This window comes from Eumetopias jubatus, unplaced genomic scaffold (assembly GCF_037043125.1).
Source record: "Eumetopias jubatus isolate StellerSeaLion01/CBP00866 unplaced genomic scaffold, mEumJub1_p1.0 scaffold_6, whole genome shotgun sequence".
NCBI lineage: Eukaryota > Metazoa > Chordata > Mammalia > Carnivora > Otariidae > Eumetopias > Eumetopias jubatus.
The window spans coordinates 133,367,771-133,388,683 of NW_028274812.1; the positions used below are offsets into that span (position 1 = coordinate 133,367,771).

General features: G+C 44.8%; 1 protein-coding gene across 5 annotated transcripts in view; it reads left to right on the plus strand.

Moving 5' to 3' along the window:
* The first annotated feature begins 1,043 nt into the window (after positions 1–1,043).
* Positions 1,044–20,913, plus strand: part of HIVEP1 (HIVEP zinc finger 1) — a 140,195-nt gene continuing 120,325 nt past the window's right edge. For 3 of the 5 annotated variants that reach the window (XM_028107374.2, XM_028107377.2, XM_028107376.2), the window contains exons 1-2: positions 1,044–1,132; positions 7,896–8,038. In XM_028107374.2, the coding sequence (XP_027963175.2) occupies positions 7,999–8,038 (40 nt within the window). In that variant the 5' untranslated portion in view covers positions 1,044–1,132; positions 7,896–7,998. Of the gene's footprint in view, positions 1,133–4,306; positions 4,382–6,634; positions 6,697–7,895; positions 8,039–20,913 lie in introns of those variants that run through there. The other 2 variants (XM_028107375.2, XM_088024124.1) reach the window with 2 other exon arrangements.

Sequence of the window (20,913 nt, forward strand, 5' to 3'; positions counted from 1 at the left end):
AACTCTGTAGAACTTTAATTGGCTCTGTTTATAAGCTTCTTCTTGTATCTTTTTTTCCCTCTAGGTATTTTTTTCAATGTGTTTATCCTGTCTCCATTAATTTGTAAATTCCCAGAGGGCAAGGCTTGAACACAGGTTGGTGTTGGCATAAAGTGGATGAACAGTTAGGGCTGAATGGCAGACAACAAACCTTCTTGATTACTAATCTGTTAAAATAAAAAGAGAGAGAGAGAGAAAGAAAGAAAAAAACCAAAACCATCCTTTGTTAATGCTTTGTGATGGCCTGAGACTGCTAATCTAATGTGAAAATATATCCAGTTTCTGCTAGTGTCCAGTTAACTAAGATAAAATCAATAGTTAGGACCTTTCCATAATGTGATGGGGGAGGGCGCGGGCATATTCTGATCTATAAGAATGGGCATGAAAGACATGTTATTATGGAGATTCTTCAGAAGTATATCCTTGTCGCTTCAAGACTGCAGGTCCATCTCAGAAGGGAAATAGTATTTACTTTCAAAACAGATCTAAAAAGCAAACAAAACCTCAGAAAACATACAATACCACCTTGTTCTAAGTTTGTGCTAAGAGGGGAGGGGAAATGAATCTAATTTAGAAGGCCTTTGTGTGTGTGTGTGTGTGTGTGTGTGTGTGTGTGTGTGTGTAACAGATAATACCACATGGTCTAGCTCTCCAGGATCCCTGGATTGGTGGACTGTTCATTTCGGTCCAGGTAACAAAGGATAGCCCGGGGCAAATGGTCCTTTCCCACTGCGGGGGGTGAGGGGTGGGGGAGGGGGTGTGGGGGGAAGAAGTGGAAATCCTTTACCGTGACCACCTGCTTCCCTCTCTTCAAACCAGCACACAAAGTGCCAAATATCTGTATATCATTCGCGGCACAGAGCCCACGGTATAAACCAACGTAGGCGGTGCACTAGATAACATCAAAGCCCCAGGCAGGGGCCAGAAAGGGGGGGGGGGGCAAAAGCAGCCGAGGGAATGAAGCACCTCCCCCTAGCATTTCCTCTCACGCCCACTTCCAACCTAGGAGGCTTTTGGTTTCTGCTTTTGTTGTTTTTAAAATTAAAAGTTAAACCCAGGAAGCTTTGGATCAGACTTTTGCGTTGCAGTTCGGGTAAGTTTTCTCTCCGTTCTTTTGTCTGGCGTCTGGCTTGGCAGTAGCCTGGGCGTGGGGGCAGAGTTGGCAGAGCGAGCGGGGGAAGGTTTTGTCGCCGGGTCGCCCCGAGGAGGAGGGGATTCGGCCGGTGGACGGGAAAGCCCGGCGCGCGCGGAGGGCGGAGGGCGGAGGGCGGAGGGGAGGGATGGGCGGCGGCGTGACCCGGCGGCCGGCGGGGAGGAACCTCCGGGATCTCCGCGTGGCGGCGGCACTGCCGGGCCGCGCGCAGGGCGGAGGGCCGGGGCCGCGGGGCCGCGCCAGGGGGGAGCCCGAGCCGGGCCCGGCGGCCGCGTGGGAACCGGGGCTGGGGATGCGCGGACGGCGGTGGTGGCGCGGAGCCCGGGGATCGCGGCGGGACGGCCGGGTCCCGCGACGAAACCCCAGGGTGGACTTGTGTTCTCCCAAAACTGCTCAGCAGGGAAAATGTGTGCAGAGCCCTACCATGACACTGCCCTCACTTGAACCGCACTCCCCGAGGGGGACTCCAAAGCGTTCACACGGCCAGCAGGGATGCAACTAGAGAGAACTAGGGCCCTGGGAACCCCGTTCTTCTACTTTTTTTTTTTTCCCCTTCCTGAGTATGATCACCTCCCCCATTGTTAACAGAGTTTTTGACCGTTCAAACTGCTGTTCACCATTCACATTTATCTTCTGGTTAAAAAAAAATTCTCCCCCCCCCACATTCCGATATCATTTGAGAAACTGTATTTAATTTGCCACAAAGCAAGGCGAAACTAGCTACTTTACCGGTTAGCTGGATTTCCCTGCGTTCTGGTAAGTAGGAAGTTAGAACTGCAGACAGAATTAGGAAAAGAAATTGCATTTAGAAAATTCGAAACTAGGAAATAGGAAACTGTTCCGTATTGCATATATTTCAAAGGAAAGTTTAATATTGATTTACCACTCAAGAATTAAGTTGTGAGTCTTCTACTTAAGAAAAAAGCTCTTTAACAAGCTGAAATGGCAAAATAGCTATTATAATTCCAAATTGCATGCTTAATCTGTTGGAAAGCGCACAGTAATGCCAAATCCCATATAAACATTGTGTTCACAGTGTGTATTTGTTATGTTCACCAACCATTGGGTTAAAGATATATTCATTCAGTTAGCATTTTGATTTAGCAAGTGACACCAAGGAGAATTAATCATTATCAAGCTACCTTAATCTTTATCCTGACAGATTAGATATACTTGAACATTTAAATGAGTATTTATCTTTTATTCAAATGCCCAGTTGGGAAGTTACATTACATACTTTTTGTGATTGCAATCCATTAGATATCATTTACTTTTACAAAAGACAGATGATTACATCACATCGAAAATTTAAAGATTGCATTATTTCATTGACAGGTTGGAAGTATAGTATGCTAAACAACATCATTTCAAATTTAGACAGTTGTTGGGTGATCTTTTCTCTTATGACCAAATTTAGTTTTTAAGAGGTATATTCCCCCTTTACGTGACTTTACTTTTGGTTACAGGCTCGCCTTTATAGAGTGTTCCATTTTTAATCATTCCCATTTTGTTGCATTAAGCTTTTCTTAGCTCAAGTGAACTAGAGGTAGGATTTCCTCAGGGGAATTTTTGGGGTCAACCCTAGCAGGAAAAGCCTAGATGTCTTTATGGAAGCCCCAGGGAACAAAACAATTCAAGTTTGCACAGATGGCCCGCGTAGTGGGTGTACGGTCGTTTAGCATTTTTATTCCTTAAAAGGGGAAAGCAGTTTGGTTTAATCTGAGAAATTCTTCTACATCAAATTTTTTGTTTTGCTTGATTCCTCCCAAGTTCAACGTGGCTCCTTAAACCAGTCACTTTGCCTGCTTCTTTAGGTGTACACGTGGAATTTCTGATCCTCCGGTTTCTAATATTCTTTAGTAGTTCTAACCCCGAAAACCTTCCTTACCAGCCTGGTCCAGCCCCTCCTGACTTACTTCCATAGATTACCACTTCTTGCTTCCTCTACTGCTTTCTAGCAGCAAGGGTCAAACTCTGGTTTATGATAATTACTCCCTCTTCCCCCTTTCTCTTCTCCTCGGCCCGGGAGCCAGGTCCGCTGCCCAGCCCCGCACCTCCCCTTCCGACCCCAAAGACCCCTCCTCTCCCTGCCCAAAGCTGTCAGGCGGACAGGCAAGGGTTAACTGCGCCGGCAGCCCCGGCTCTGGGAACCACCAGCGGGCTTTGGAGCGGCCTCTGGAATAACCTTGGCTTCCCTCAGTCTTTTAATAGAACATCCGCCACCAAGAAGTGGTTTCAGTTCAGGGTTAATAATATGTCCCCTTCCACCCTCCAAACCAACACCCCGCCCCCCTCCCAGTTTTTTTTAAGTTGTTTTTCAAAGTTAATGAGTTTCAAGTTTCACAATTACTTTCCCCTTCCCTCAACGCGTTGCTGAGGAAACCCCCTTGGGGTCCCCCCCCCGCCCTCCCCTCTCCTTTCCCCTCCCCCATTCGGCCCGGGCGGGGGGCGGGACTGGGAGACCCCATGACGTCACCGGCCCGGCCCACATCCTGCTTTAGAAAGTAAAGAGACGGTAAAGAGAAACTACCGCCCCGCCCGTCCCCGCCCCTCTTCCCGGACCAACCGCCCCCAACTGCGCGACCCGGCCAGGCCTTCCCCGGGCCGCGTGACCGACTGGGCCCGCCCCTCCGCCCCCGCCGGGCGCCAGTCCCCGAGCCGGCGCGACCCCGGGCTCCCGCCCCTCGCGTCCCTAACCCCGCCCCTCCCCCCTCGGGCCGCGCCACCGCCTCCTCCGGCCCCCCCTCCCGTCCCCCCTCCCGTCCCTGCGGCGGCCGGGCGGGGCGGAGCCGCGGGGCGGGCAGCGTGGGGGGGGTGGGGGGAGGCGCGGTCCCGGGCCCGCCCCGCCGGGGAGACCCGGGGCTCCGGGCTCCACGCGAGCCCCGACCGGGGTAGCCATCCCGTCCCCACCCTGCGCCCGCCTGCCGGCCGCGCCTGTCCACTTGGGCCTCCGAGCCGGCGGGGTGAACCCCCCTCCCCCGCCGAGCCCCCGCTGGGGGACGCCCCCTCCCCCGCCCGCGCGGCGCAGCTCGCGGCCTCCCCGCCTCCCGCCCCCGGGGATCCCCTGCCGCCCCGCCCACCCGCGGGAAAGCCTCGGACCTTCGCCCTCCCTCCCCCACGCCGCCCGGCCCGCGCTCCTCCCGTCGCCCCTAAAGACGCTAAACGTGCCCTACTCTGCCCCGGGGAGAGGTAAAGCCCGCGCCCGCCCTCCGCGCCCCGGGCCCCACGGCCCCGGGGGCCGCTCGCCCCGCCTCGCCGCCCGGGCCCCCGCCGCCCCCTCTCCGGCGGCGGCGGTCATGCCGCGGCCCGGGGCGCCGGCTAGCGCGGCCGCCTCCCCCGCCCGGCGCCTGCGGGCCCCCGCCCGCGCGCCCCGCGCTTCCCCCCCGCCCCCCGGCCGGCTCCCCTGTTTAATATTTCAGCGCTGGGTGGTGTGAGTGCCAGTCGCCGGCCTCTAGTGTGGCTGCTGCTGGGGCGGCGGCGGCGGGGAGGGGGACGGAGCCCGGGGGCCTGGAGCAGCACCGGGAGGAGGCTATGTTTGTGTTTGGGGTTGTCAAGTGAAGGAGGGATCCCGGGCGCGAGCGCTGCCGCTGCCGCCGCCGCCGCCGCGCGGGGGTCGCGGAGATTCCGAGCTGCGGCCGCCGCCATCAGCAGCGTAGCTCCTGGGCCGGCTGCAGCGGCAGCGGCTCCGCCGGGCGTCCTGGCAGCAGGTTCGGCGCGGGCTCGGCGGCGGGGGCGCTGCAGCTGGGAGGGCGGCGGAGGGGGGGGTACCCGGGAGGGGGGCAGGACCAGTTCCCTCTCCGCGGGCGGGGGGCGTGCGGGCGCGCGTGTGTGTGTGTGCGTGTGTGTGCAACCGCCGACCTTGCAGAGGGGATGGCTGCGTGCGGGAGACACTTGCCACTTCTAGGCGCCCTCGCCGCGCGCGAGCGGCCCGAGCTGCGGTCCTGCGAGGCGAGCAGGTACGGAGGAACCCAGCCTCCTCACCCGCGTTCCAGCCGCAGACGCATTTTGCAAGAGGGTGGGGGGTGAGGGAGACCAGGCCTCGGCTTCCCAACCTCACGGCTTTGTGGCTTTCTTTTCGTTTCGTTCTTCGCTCTAAGTGCCTGTTTACTCCCAGCCACCTGGGTAGTTTCTTTCCGGGGTGGGAGTACGCGCCCGCAGCAGTTGGGAAGTGGGCGGTGGGTTTGGGCGCGGGTCGGCTCAGGCTCGCCTCGGGGTCGGGCTGGGTAAGGAGTTGCAGCTGGAGAGGGGAGGGGGCGGTGGCGGAGCCGGCGGCGAGGAGGAGTCTCAGGGCTGCCGCGCTCGCCTCATCCCGTCCTCCTCCTCCTCCTCCTCCTCCTGCTCTCCGCATCCACTCCGGGCTCCTTCCTGAGCTGGCACTTCCATTCCCCCCTCCTCCTGGCATGCGAAGCGCTTTGTTCAGTGCAGCGTTGCAGAGGGGTTTTCCCAGGCTCCGCCCTCCACATTCATTCATGTTTTTTCTCCTTGCAACTGTCTTTACGCTTTTTGATCGTGTCATGTTTTTGCTCCATGTAGTATTTATTTCTTTCCTGCAAAGGGACGGTTTATTACTCGTCCTAGTCGCTCTGGAGCCGCTGTCTTTGCATGTACTCATTTCCCCTCACAAGGATTGAAACATGGGATGGACAGCCAGGGACGGTGGGTAGGCAGGGAGCGGGGTAGCAGAGAGCTGTTACTGGTTGGGAATTTGTGTATTTTATATTTATGCTCCTGATACGGGATCACGTGATTATATTACATTTGGAGTTCACGCTTTAAAAAGTTCCAAATACCGTGACCATTTAAAAGCTTTAAGTTTAACAAGGAATGTAGTTAAGCAGTCATACAATTTACTTGGCCCTAACGTCTCTGAATTCTCTATTGAATCAAGCTTCGTGAATTGGATGGTGGATGTTTTTAATGCAGGGAGTTCGGAACCATATCTTATAGATCATTTAGCACGGTGCTAAACTATATAGTATTTGCGCATCATTTCTTATTCTTCTCTATGCAGTTAAAAAATTGCAAATAATTTTGTGCAGTGCCCACACATAGCCTTATCAGGGATAAAATAACTGAAGTTAATTGTGGCCTTCTTCTGTTTCTTCTCTGCTGTAATGAAATCATAAATTTCTAAAACCTTATACAGGGATATTAGGTCTAGCCTTTCCCATATAGGCTTTCTTAAGGAGAGTTAGTATTTGAGTGTTTTTGTCGGCCAGGCAGTGGGCATCTACATTGTTTAGTTTACACCTTACAACAGCCCTGTGAGGTGGATACTATTTCCTAGTTTTAAGTACCTTGAACAAGGCCACACAGTAAGGGATAGAGCCTGGCTTTGAACCTGGTCCGGTTTGACACCAAAATACATAATCAGGACTTGTGCTCTGTGCTCTACAGCCTCTTGAATGAAACCACAGAATACCTGGTATTTCTGCTGAGGAAGTAAGCACTGAGAATAACTGAGTCATGTGGTGCCACATTATTTAGTTGCTGACCATGGGCAGGTTAGTCAACCTCTCACCATCTCATCTTCTTATCTGTAAAAGTGGTTAAATGGTAGCTATCTTATCAGTTATTATTAAGATCGGATTAGGTAATGTGTAGACAGTTACCTAAGCACCCTGCAGGGGCTCAGTAAGTACTCTCTCCTTTCTTCTACAGTACTGGATATAACAAGTTTTAAACAAAGCATTGCTATCCCATTGTTCCGTCTTTGCTTTGTGATGAAACAAATTTCATGCTTAACGTCATCAGCTTTATTCCAGGAAATTAAAACTAAAGTTTTAGCTCTAGGGTCCATGAGGATCTTGTGGAAGAGGAGACAGAGGTGGCTGATTTGGGAAGAAGATGATCAGGTTTTGAATTACTATTGTTTTGGCATATTGCATTTCCAATCACTGTTTTTAGAATGTATAAGTCAGGACAGACCAGGTCATGCTGCAGTAACAAATAACTCCCAAACCTCAGCCGCTTGAAACAACAGTCTGTTTCTTGTTTATGGCACGTGATCATGGTAGGTTAGCAAGAGCTCAGCTCTGTGTTGCAGCACTCACTTGTCTGCAACAGTGCCTGTCCCATGGGAGAGGGAACAGAAAGCGCTGGAGGATTTTGCTTTGGTAACTAAAAGGTACAGCCTGGAAACAGTGCAAGTCTCCTCCACTCACAGGTCATTAGCCAGAACCGGTCACACATTGTAGCTAAACACAGCTGAGGTGTAAAGTATAGTCCTGGCACAAGCCTAGAAGAAAATACTGGAATAATTGGGGAGCAGCTCCAATAGCAACCACATATATTAACTGAATTAATTCAGTAAAACAAGATGAATGAGACACGGTCCTTGTTCCCAAAAAGCTTATGAACCAGCGGCCGTATTACATACAGCATAACGCTTTTATAGCCTCATGCTGTACTTTAATTGTACCTTGGGATGTCACTTTTAAAACATAGTGGAGTGAAGCTTTTTCACTCTTCTTCGATAAAAGTACAGTGATTTTCTTTTTCTGTTTTCTTAATGAGAAAGCCCAGAGAGTAGCAAAATGAGATGTCCTACGGTTAATTAAAAGTTAGTAAGTAAGCTTTTGCAGGTGTCTCTGGCTTGGTTATCTTTTGTTGGGTTTCGGTGAGTGCTGAACTAAACTGTGACTTTTGAAGTGTCTTTTTCCTTTGAAGGTAGTAAAGTGTGTTTTTTTTTTTTCTTTTTCAGCACATGGATTAATTGATGGATGTTGAGTTTATGGAGCTACCTTTTTGTGACCTGCTCTTCCTACAGTTTCTAAGAAGAAAAGGGGGCCCCTGAATCAGAGAAGATGCCTCGAACTAAACAGATTCATCCCAGAAATCTAAGAGGTAGGGTTCTTCATGAAACAGAAGTAAGGTTTATAGTAAATCTTACAATAAAGTATTTCTTGGATGACAGGAATGGCAGCTTGCTGGATGTTGACCCTGGTCCACGTTGAGCACCCGGAGGGCTCTGTTTCTCTCGTTCACTTCCAGTTTTCCTGCACAATTCCCGTCTCTCAGGAAATGTTTCATAAATATTTGTTGAATGAATTAATCAAATTTGACAAAATTACAGTGCCCTCCCAACTGCTAGCATGGGCATGAAAGTGAGAGATTTACTTTCTCTTAACAGAGACTGCATTTGCCTGGAGGAATCTGAAATGAATAGTTGGATATTCTTTGCCAACATGATTTTGTTTTAATCCCAACATGATTTTGTTTTAACCCCTCCCCCATACGACTTTTGAGGTTTATTTCTGTACAACTCTATACGTTAGATTATCAAGAAGTGAAGAGAGTTGTAGTTGACATTAACTCAGACCATTATTTGCAGAACTCAGAGGCAATATAACATATTTTCCATGAGGAAGCAATCAGTCAAAATTACATATGCTCTGTACATTTCATGCAAAGGTGAAAAATGTGTGTTGCTCCTTCACTGTGAAGAGAAATTTTAATTTTAGGAAAGTAAGCGTATTTTAGTTAATTGTTTCAAGAGACGTATGTTGTTCTAATGTGTTACATCAACTGGGGAGAACAATTATCTTTTATATTCAAGTTTGGTAGATAAGGGTATAGCGGTGCTAATAAGCAAAAAACAGTTACAGCAAATATAAACCCCAAAGGAGAGAAGTATCTTAATGACATATTTACTGTTACAGAAAAAAGGTTCTCAGGCACATACAAGGCAAAAAATAACTTAAAGATCAAACAGATTAGTCGGGAGGTGTTTCTTTGTTAAATAAATTTGGCCAGTCACTGGGGTGATCATTGAAAACGTGGTCAATTTTGTGGCCTCGAATCTGGAACAGTGTGTTTCCTGTCTGAAAGCGTACTGGAACTCTCTGCTGGCGTAGGTGGCTGCCTCGGACCAAGTTCAGATTGATGATTATAGCACCGGTGTTCAATGAGGTGAGGATTTAGATGGAGAACATTGAGTCTTGTGTGTCCAAGTCTGATTTTTCAGAGTCCCATGGAAAATGTTGCGAATTGACCACGTATTTGCCTGTCTTTCTCACTAGAACCTGAGCTCCCCAAAGTAGGTCCTTTTTCTCATTTACTATTAGAGGAAAGTCTTCACACTCCAGGGTGTCAGCTGAGGTGGGCATTTGGAGTCCTAGGCCCAGCTTTTATAATTCATCTGTCTAAAGAGGGTGCAAAAGGCAGCCTGGGTCTTGTGGGTGCCTTAGCCTAGCACAGGTCCTGGCAGCTAATAGGAGCCCAGATATTTGTTGAAATGAATACATGATTGATCTTAAAGTATTGTTTATGAGATCGTAAATAGTAAACATTTTTCATATTTAAAATATATACAGGCATACCTTGGAGTTATTGTGAGTTCTGTTCCCAAACACTGCAATAAAGCGAGTATCGCAATCGAGCGAGTCAGATGAATTTTTTGGTTTCCCAGTTAATATAAAAGTTTTGTTTACACTCTGCTGTGGTCTCTGAAGTGTGCAATAGCATTGTTTTTTCAAATGTACATACTTGAATTAAAAAAATACTTTTCTGCTAAAAAATGCTAGTCATCTGGGCTTTCAGCGAGTTGTAATCACTGATCACAGATCATCGTAGGAAATGTAACAATAATGAAAAAGCTTGAAAGACTGAGAGAATTACCAAAATGTGACACAGAGGCACAGAGTGAGCAAATACTGTTGGGCCTGCTAAACCCAGGATTGCCACAAACCTCCTCTAATTTGTAAAAGACAGCATCTGCAGCACGCAATAAAACAGCACAATAAAACAAGGGGTGTTTGTACTTTGTAATATTCTAGATCACACCGCCATCCAGAGAAATGCAGATGTTAGGCCACAGACTATTTTCCTGTCTGTACCAAATGTACAACCCGCCAGGTCGTTATTGAACTGTTCCTGTCTAGGAGGTAGGGATAAAATGATTCTCAAACCTGGACCCTGAAAGAGCGTGGAGTTGAGGATGGGAGACGGATACACGTGCACCTGTGCCCGTGTCATGAGGGAGGAGCAGAGAGACGGAGTTTCCAGAGGGGTGGGGCGTCATACTCTGTCCTGATTGTGGGGCCAGTGCGGGGGAGCAGTTTGGCAGGGGCAGCGTGGGAAGGGAAGAGAAGCAAAGGTATCACCTGAAGTGGGTTCTTAGGGCTGAGAAATTATCCACGAAGCCGATAAGACAGGGTGAGTGCATTTCATCCTGGGGTAGGAGCTTATGAAGTGACTTGGGGAATCCGAGCCAGTCTAAGTCCTTCTCCATTACTGGAGCATACAAAGTTCCGTTCAGGGTACAAGGAGGGAGGGAGACGGTAGGAGACTGGGGCCAGAGAATTAGAAATCACATCCTGAGGGTCCACCAAATCTGAGTCTAAATTTCATATGCAGAGCTAAAACTTTGAATAGGAAAGCTGGCTTGTTTTCCAAAGTTAAGGTGTTTTTAAAGTTTTCTAAGAGATTTTGAAATGAGTTCGGTTCTGGCCCATCACTGAGAGTTTCAAAGTCGCTTCACTAAGGCAGTAATGACTCAGGCACCGAAGAGCAGGTCAAAGTAGATTAGCACAAGACAACCTACCAAAGCCACGTTGGTGGGACCTGCAGACTGGCCAGGTCCAGGGGCGCGGGGATGGACCTGAGGCTTGGGCAGCCCTTGATGGGAGAGGCGTATCTGAGCCAGGGAGCTTGCTCAGCAGAGAGGGATGAGGGCGAGGCTGTTCCTGTAAACAGAGGCACACAGGCAAGGAAGTGCTAAGGTGTAACACTTAGAATTTCCTCTTCTCTTCTAAAATATATTTGAGGACTATATCCCTGGGCACAGGTTGGGGGTTAAAGTAAGCAGGTATGTCCTGAATTGCAATTCCTCTGTTATTCCTGAAGAAACTGATTTTACGGTTTAAAAAAAAAAAAAAGAAAGTAAACATTAGCTGCTAAAATGAATTGTTTAGCATTGATTTTGTGTCTCACTGTGACCATTGAAATATCATGTTTGTTTTGCCTCACCTGTCACCCGCTGCTTTGACTTGCAGAAGACCTACCGCGTAAGTTAGCTATGAAATGGGGAGAGAGGAAATCAGAAGACCAGAAAGCCAGGCACAGCCCACCTTACTCGGTTGAGCACGTTGCTCACACTGCTTTAAGTGCATTGCTTCTTTTCCGGGCTTCCTTGGAAAATAGTCTGTGAAGTATTTGTCTTGTATTGGGTAATTAAGCCAGTAATAAAAGATTTATACTTAAACTCAATTATATGTTTATCATGCTTTCATGGCAGTTTTAACTCTTAAAATACAATCTTTCTTGAATTTATTCTGTTCTTCAGCTGGTATTGGTGTAGTCCAAAGGCTATGCCAAGCCGTAGGGTAATCCTATTCTAACTTTCTGGAATATAAATTTTATTTGGGGGAAGATATGTATACACACGTGCGTGTGTGTGTGTATTCATATATTAAAGTATTATAGAAGTCATATAGGAATATACAAAATTTGTACGGATTTAAATGAGGCACGTGCATGCAATGCTCCTGTAGAAGGTAAAATTTACACTTCTCTGCTGTTAGAGGTTCTTTAGTGGAAAAACATGAGAACTGATATGTTAAGGGCAAGATATGAATCTGGGGCAAAACTGAGAGTTAGAACCGATGGGGAATCTGTACAGATTGTAGGAGTGGGGTTTGTTGAATTCTAGTGTCTTGACCGTTGGCCCTATAAACCAGATAGAACGTTTGTCTTTGGTGCCTGTCTGCACGAAGCAGATGGGTAGAGTTTAACACTGACATATCCTTTTTTCTTTTTTTTTTTAAGATTTTATTTATTTATTTTAGAGAGAGAGAGTGGGGGGAGGAGCAGAAGGCAAGGGGCAAGCAGACCACGCTGAGCGCAGAGCCCGACGCGGGGCTCGATCCCAGGACCCTGAGATCATGTTCTGAGCCAAAATCAAGAGTCGGATGCTTAACCGACTGAGCCACCCAGGCGCCCTTCCTGACTGACATATCCTTTGTGAAGGTGAATGAGAATTTCTGAAGAGCATGAGGGAAGCACTTGGTATTCAGAAGCAAGGCTTTGTATGTTATTGTGGGTTCCCTGGAGACGGGCTCTTGGCCACTATGTGGCAGACTCCGGGGCTGGAGCTCCCATGTGTGGTCCTGATGAATATGCCAGCAGGGCAGTGCCCCCGTCACCAGCAATCATTCCGTTCTGATCAGCCACCCCCCCTTTCCCTGGTCTTTGCTTGGACTCAGGTAACCTGGATGGAGGAAATGGGGACTTGCTGGGGTTCCATGTCAGTCCTCTTAAGAGAAAAGGCTGTTTTTCTGCTATGCCAGTCGTTATTGTGAATGTGTTTTCAAAACTTTGGGGAAGAAAGAAAATTTTTTAGTTGAGTTTGGGCTTAGGGTTTCAAAGACTTGTATACCTTAAGATTGGAAGTCAGTGTAGAAAATACCAAGTGTTAACCTTTTGCAAAAAGGTGAATTTTTTTAACCTCTAGCAAAATGTATTTGGGGAATTTTGGTGTGGCTGTTTTTCATTTTTATTGGTTGAGTGCATTTGGCTCTGAACACACTGCTTTATTATAATGTGAGAAGTAAAGGGTGAGGTCCACACATGGGATCTGTGGATGCCCATCACCTTGTAAGATGAAGTTCAAAGTCCTGAGTTTGGCTCGGACACAGTTTGGCCTTCTCATTCTCCTGTGTATCTGATGAATAATCTGCCATCTCAAGAACTCAGCGTGCAGATGCAGCATTTCTGTGTTTGCTATTCTTTCTGGAAAGTATTCCTTTCCCCTTCCCGTTTGTACTCTGTTTTCTTAATTCTGCATGGGAGATGTCTGCCAAAAAAGATTTCTCTTCACCTTCGAGCCCCCCCCCCCCCCCCCGCCACCGTCCCTGCCAGCATACATCTCCATTGCTTGTATCACCAGGTTCCTTTATTTTTTTAATTTTTTTATTATGTTAATCACCATACATTACATCATTAGTTTTTGATGTAGCGTTCCATAATTCATTGTTTGTGCATAACACCCAGTGCTCCACGTAGAATGTGCCCTCTTTAATACTATTCACCAGGCTAACCCATCCCCCCACCCCCTCCCCTATAGAACCCTCAGTTTGTTTTTCAGAGTCCATCGTCTCTCATGGTTCCTCTCCCCCTCCAATATCCCCCCCTTCATTCTTCCCCTCCTGCTATCTTCTTTTTTTTTTTTTTAACATATATTGTATTATTTGTTTCAGAAGTACAGATCTGTGATTCAATACCGTACTTCTGATACTGCATCATAATTATCCTGCAGATCTATCATCTTAGCTGTGTGTAACTTATATGTCGAAAGAGCATGTTTTAGTCACCCCATCCATGTTCAACAAATATGTATTTGTGTTAGCTTATTAGCAAACTAGAGGATTAAAGATGATTTGTACTCTCGAAATTTGCTTACACTTCTGAACCTTGATTAGCAAATGCTTCTTGTGATATTTGGTAGCCTCTGATTAAAAAACCTGTTATAATATAAAATTTTAATCGCCTAAACCAAGTCGTTAGGTATTAACTTTTGTTTTACATTAGTTTTTGCCCTAGGAGTCCTCAAGTTTATCTTTTTGGTACATTTAATTATCATAATGGTAAAGAGTCTGGCCTCAGGTTATCATTGGCTTGCTGTGTGGCCTTGAGCAAGCCGTGAGTGTTGGTTTCCTCCTCTGCAAAGTAGAGATAAATGTGTGAAGATTAGGTAATATGGCAACATTTAGCACGATGCCTGACACCAGGTAAACGCTCAGTACAGAGTCGTCCCTTTCTCTAAAAAACTGGTTTGTGCCAAACTCTTGGTTGCATGTGCTTTGCAGACAGAGGCCGCCCGGAAGCGCGGTGTGATGCTGCTTCATTGTGCTCAGCATGAATTACCGATAGGTTTTGTGGTCCTGGCGGTCCGGGGTTTGGGATGTGGAAGAGAGCCATCACTGCAGAAAATGATTTGGGAAGGAGTTCTCACCCAGAGTGCTGCCTCCTCAGTTTGTCCGTTTAGACAGATTCAAACCTTACCTCGTGTTTTGAATCTAGTTCTCAGGAAACTGATTGTGAAGTTTTCTGTTTTATTGTAACAGAACTGCTTTTAGATGCGTTCAACCTTCACGATCCTGTAGGATGGAAGTGACGCACCCACACTTGTGTTTAGGTTCTAAGAAGGCACTGCTCTCTGAACCCCCATGCCCCTGTCTCGTGTGGGACCTTGGAAACCCAGTGGGTTTTCAGGAGTAATCTGATGAATGTGAATATTTTCATTTGCTATCAGTGCGTAGACCCACTTCAGTGGGTTTATCAATCATCTGTCGTAAAGAAAATCTCTGTTTTCTTGTTCTGCGGGGATGGTCTTGTTGAGCTTATGAGTAGGATAAGTTTAGTTTTGAAGATTTTTATTTACTTTATTTTTATTTATTTTCAAAGATTTTATTTATTAGTGTGCAAAAGAAAGAAGGAGCGGTGCCAGGTGGGGGGGGGGGAGAGGCAGAGGGAGAAGGAGAAGCAGGCTCCCCGCTGAGCTGGGAGCCTGATGCGGGACTCGATCCCAGGACCCTGGGATAGTGACCTGAGCCGGAGGCAGACGCTTAACCTTAAGCCACCCATGCGCCCCTAATTTTGATGATTTTTAGATGGAATTCCAGCTGTTCATGCACATTGTTTTTCATCTTTGAATGTCAAGTCGGCAGTTCTATGTTGACAGCCTTAAGATTTGAGAAGTCAGAAATCTTGTAGGGTAAACAACCCAGGGCTTATTAAAAAAAAAATGCTGTAGGTAACTGTAGGTGACTGCAGCTAGGAAGGGAATATGGTTAAGCTTTTGATGGTAAAGTTAAGAAAGGTATTGAAGTTATTAGCAGCTATCACATAAGTAGCTGTTAGTTTGTCTGACTAGGATAAAAATAGACTAGATTTCATAAAGCCAGCCTCCCATTTGTTTTCAGATCATTATTTTTCAGCTCATATTGAGAGCTTATGTGATGCTTTTGGAATGCTTATTAACATTAACCAGATGCTTTTTTTCTGTTTAAAAGCAAATATAAAATGTAATAATACGATTAATCGGAGTAATGATTTTATTTTAGAACATCTTTGCACAAAAATGTGTTCTGATGAGCTATAATTTTATCTTATCATAGAATAGGAAAATACATAATGTGTATAAAATCTCCTATTATATACATACATTTTTAAGCTCCACATTTAGAATGCCATGTAATTTGAACACGTCTGGGACAGAGTTGGTTCTTGTGTTATCTAAAAGAATATTTTACAAATAAATTAAATGCCTTATTATTTCATTCCAGTATTTATTATTTTAAAATATTTTAACAGTACTGTTTTGCATATTAATAATATGCCAAAATTATAAACGATGCTCAGGTATTCCTATAAAGCACTTGATATTTATAATGATGTTAGCCACTATTCACTGCAGGGCAAAAACTTGTAACCGAATAGTGTCCTTTCTTCTCAATACTCAAGTCATTCTTCAGGAGGAAGTTCTTGACTATTAGGATTTTATTTTGGGGCTTTTATTTGGGGTAGCAGTGCCTTAACTTTGAATTTTTAAAATAAATTTAAGTAATCTTTATACCCACTGTGGGGCTCGAACTTAGAATCGTGAGATCAAGAGTTGTATGCTCTACCAACGGAGCCAGCCAGGTGTGACTGTGTTTTTTTTTTTTAAGATTTTATTTGAGAGAGAGAAAGAGAACAAGGGGGGGGGAGGGTCAGAAAGAGAGGGACAAGTAGACTCCTCACTGAGCAGGGAGCCTGATGCAGGGCTCCATCCCAGGACCCTAGGATCCACCCCCTGACCCTGGGGTCATGACCTAAGCTGAAGACAGATGCTTAACCAGCTGAGCCACCTAGGTGTCCCCAGGCACGACTTTTTAAAATAAATTTAAAATGTAAGGTTCTTAGAAATTTTCTATGATGAATTTTGTTCTAGAAAATATTCTAAGGCTGTGGTGCCATGCTAAAGTACTTAAAAAAAAATACAGTGATCGTAAACTAGTTGGCTGCTAAGTAATTAACTAGAATAGAAGTCCTTTAAGTGTGAAGTGGAACCAGTCAAAAGTTATTACTGCTTAATTGATGCCAAGCTGGATTTTTATGGTACTTGGGTATTTATGTGCATATGATATTTCTGTGTGCCTATATGGTTAGAGTATGAATTTAGTCAAACCTACTTATTGCTCTGCATTTGGTAGTATGGTTATATGTGCTTATTTTCCAACTCTTAATAAGATTCGCCAGCAAAGAAAAGGACCAGATCAGCATGTAATTGCTTAATATTGCAGTATTCAAATAGAAATTAAACATTCAGTTGGGGCCATGTTTGATAGTTTAAAAGTAAGTAAAACTGAACTGAGCTGATACATAGCACCGGGACCCAGAAGGTGGTTGAACAGTGCCAGAGATGTGTCCGGGAGTTCTCTCTTGCTGGCTTCTCATACGCCTCTCCCGGAGAATCCTTACAAATTCTACAGGGGGAAGGACAGCCCGGGGCAGTCATTCAGTTCATCTTCCTCATTTTGCAGATGACAAAGTTGGCTAGAGAAGTTTAAGTGAATTGACTTTGAGCAGCTTATTTGTATCTTATTGGAGATATTTGTGGAGGGGTCTTTAGAATTTTCTTTTTTAAATCATACTGCTTCCCATAGTTACGTTTCTTTGTGGGCTGGTGGTAAGAGGGACATTGTGTTTTATCATTTTTATGGTAAAAAGAGCTAATCTGTCCACAGGTCTGTGTGCTAGGCTCTATTCAACATGCTTTTAATATCTTTGTTCATGTAATCCTTAACAACTGAGTGAGACAGGGGCTATTATTGCCTCCGTTATGTAGACATGGAGATGAGGCACAGAGAAGTTGCTGGTTGCCCAGGGTCCCACAGCCAGGAGTCTCCAGTGCCTTTGCTCTTGACTATCATGCTCATGTTGATAGCAGTTTTCCTGATTAGTATGAGCTTGCAAATGCTCTCCATCCCAGTTACAAAATAAAGCTTGTCCAGTGCTGCACGTAGAGCCGAGGTCACTCAGAAGATCAGAATTGAAGAACTTTTCTTTTCCCCCTCTAAGTCTTTAGTTGTTGAAATTCATTTCAGAGCTGTAGATGTATATATTACTCAAAGCTAGATTTTCTATTACAAACAGAGGAATTTCCAAGCTCTTCAAGAGGGAGAGAATAGGTGTTCCATCAAAGATGTTTGCTTATTTATTTACTTAGTAATATGTAATTGAAAGTAGAGATATCTTGCTTAAAATGGAAAATGACAGTATTTTATTTTTTATAATTGTTTTTTCATTTTAAAAATGTATCTTTTGAAGTGTAGTTGACATACAATGTTTTATTAGTTTCAGGTGTTCAACGTAGTGATTTGACAGTTCTAGACATAGCCCAGTGCTCACCTTGATAAGTGTAGTCACCATCTGTCACCGTACAACATTATTACAATATTATTGCCAGTATTTCCTATGCTGTACTTTTCGTCTCTGTGACTTACTTCATTTATAACTGGAAGTTTGTACCTTTTAATCCTCTTCACTGGTTTTTCCCATCCCCCCATGCACCTCCCCTCTGGCAACCACCAGTTTGTTCTCTGTGTTTATGGATCTGTTTCTGCTTTTTGATTGTTAGTTTTGTTTTTTAGATTCCACATATAAGTGAAATCATATGGTATTTGTCTTTCTCTACCTAATTTCGCTTAGCACAATACACTCTAGGTACATCCATGTTGTTACAAATGGCAAGATTTCCTTCTTTTTTTATGGCTGGGTAATATGTTGCATATGTATACCATATTTTTATTCTTCTATGAGTGGACACTTGGGTTGCATTCATATCTTGGCTATTGTAAATAATCCTGCAATAAATACATGGGTTTATGTATCTTTTCTAATTATTGTTTTTGTTTTCTTTGGGTAAATATCCAGTAGTGGAATTACTGGATCGTATAGTATTTCTATTTTTAAGAAGAATGGTAGTAGTTAAATGGGAGTCTCAGACTAACAGTTGAAATTTTAGACATAAATCCTTAAAAGCTATTTCTTGGGAAACTAATGTGAAAACATTAAAATTTAAGATATAGGGGAAAACATTTTGTAATTTTTCCTCATAAGTAGGTACAGAAGAATATAGGAAAGGTATGCTATTTTAGATATATTTGGACTCTTCTAGAATATAGATGTAGTTGAAGGGCAAATGAAAGAATGAAAGGGAGACTTTATTAGTCTTCCATTTAATTTCACAAACAGTGAAGATGCTAGTATGCTATGCTGAGAAATAAAACCTCACACCTAGCCTTCTGAGGGTTTTTCATATAAATGTCTCCAAACATATGAAAAAGATCTAAAGGCAATATAAAGCAACACATTTAAGATTAATATGGAACATTGCAGTATGGAACTCTCAAAGGGAAAATGAAGCAAAAACAAACTGGTTGAGATAAATCAATCAGAAAATAACTTCTTGGAGGAGTTAACTTTTTTCCAAATGAAAACCTGGATGAAGCAGAGTTTTGAGATGAGCTTTTAAAGAAAGGAAGGATAGACTGGTAGAGAAAATGAGTTGTTTTGAGACTGTGCTGGAAGATAGAATGGGGAGAAAAATCATACAGGAATGGTTCTTGGTCTAGTTTGCTTGATTGGAGTGGATTTCTCAATGGACTTGAAGCTTTAAGGAAGAAGAGTAAAGGAAATTTTGTAGGTTCGATGTGTAGTTTATATTCACAGTAATTATAAAATCACCCAGTTGAGTTCTTCTATAGTAAGTTGAATATTTATAAAAGATATGTCAAAGGCTAGAGACTATCTTATAATATTTTGCAATTTGAAGATTTATTTATTTGAGAGAGAGCATGAGGTGCACAAGTGGGAGGGGCAGTGGGAGAGGGAGAGAGAATCTGAAGCACACTCCGCACCAAGGATGGAGCCCGACTCGGGGCTGGATCTCACGACCCTGTGATCACCACCTGAGCCAAAACCAAGAGCCAGACATTTAACCGACTGCACCATCCAGGTGCCCTAATACTTTGAAATTTAAAAACAACCTCCCCACAGAGGATTTTTAGAGCAGTGAAACTACTCTTTATGACACCGTAATGGTGGATACAGGTCATTATACATTTGTCCAAATCTATAGAATATACAACCCCAAAAGTGAACTGTAAACTGTGGACTCTGAGTGATGATGTGTCCATGTAAGCTCATCAGTTATAACCAGTCTATCGCTCTTGTGGGATATGTTGGTAGTAAGAGAGGCTGTGCATGTGTGGAGGAAAGGGGTATATGAGAAATCTCTGTACAGTCCTCCCAATTTTGTTATGAACCTAAAACTTGTAAAAAATAAAGTATATTCTAAAAAAACACCTCCAACTAGGGTCAGTATGATTTGTTGATATCCAGGAAAAGGATGATAGGTTAAAAGAATGAGGCAGTCTCTGTGTCTCTGTCTGTATTTCAGAAAACCATCTTCATGCATATGAACAAACCAGCAAAAGAATAATATATGCCCTTGAGCAAATAACTTGAATTTAGTTTCTTCTTGAGAACAAGGCATGGGAGTGGGCAGGTGTTGGGGGTGGGGTGATGTTGATCTGTAAATTTTTTTTTTAGCTTTAAATAGTGGTTATTCTAAGTCAGGGGTCTGCAAACCACAATCTTATGGTCAAATCCAGTCTTCCACCTGTTTTTGTAAACATGGTTTTATGGAACTCAGCCACACCCACTCATTTACATACGTCTGTTCCTGCTTTCCTGCTATAGCGGTAGTTGCAAATGGCTCAGAAAGCCTAGAATATTTGCTATCTAACCTTTTACACAGTTTGCTGATCCCTGTCTATGAAATCGAGGGGAACTGGATTATTTATGTTTGGGAATGAGTAAGAATGTTCCATTTATCTTTAGAGGAATGTAGGAACGAATAATAGGGGAACTTAGAGGGGCTGCTTTAGTGTGTTAGGGTCTGCTGCCTGCAAGCGTGATAAGGGAATTCACATTCGTTTGGTTCTAAGGTGAAGGGAGAGCCTTAGAAGTTGAGTTGGTCCTGACAGAAAGATTTAATTGTTCTTAATGTTCCGATGCCAGGATCAGGGGTCTCCACTCAAAAGGCCTGGGTCATCACCGTTCTGTTAGAGCACTCTCCTTCTTCCAGTTGTATTGTGTCCATCAGTCACCTGTATGTTTGTAACTCAGAGTGGTAGAAAAATATCATAAGCCACGATTCCCGGTGCTGTGGGCAAAGCCACCAAACGTTTTGTGAAGGATTGTTCCTCAGAAAAATGGCCCCTGGGAGGCAGTCCCGCCACTTGAGAGTGGTGTGCTGAGAATGGGACCTGTTATCTGCGTGATAACTGCTATTGACACATTAGGCCTGACAATTTGTACTTCAGTTTCAGGGAACGTGATTACATTTCTGAATGTCTGAATTCTCAATATTACCTACACCACCATCTTGAATCTCCCAAGTAATTCTTTATTTCTGGTGGTTTTGGGTTAGTGGAATGAGAGTGAGTACAGAAGATATTTTTATGTTCTGGTTTTGTTTTACTTTATTTTGCTTAAGTTTAAATACGTTAAGAATGGGCTCAGTCGAGTTCATAGTAGCTATTTGAATAGTTTGAGAAACACTTTTGAAAGCAATGCTGATTCAGGGCACCTGGGTGGCTCAGTCATTAAGCGTCTGCCTTCCACTCAGGTCATGATCCCAGGGGCCTGGGATTGTGCCCTACATCGGGTTC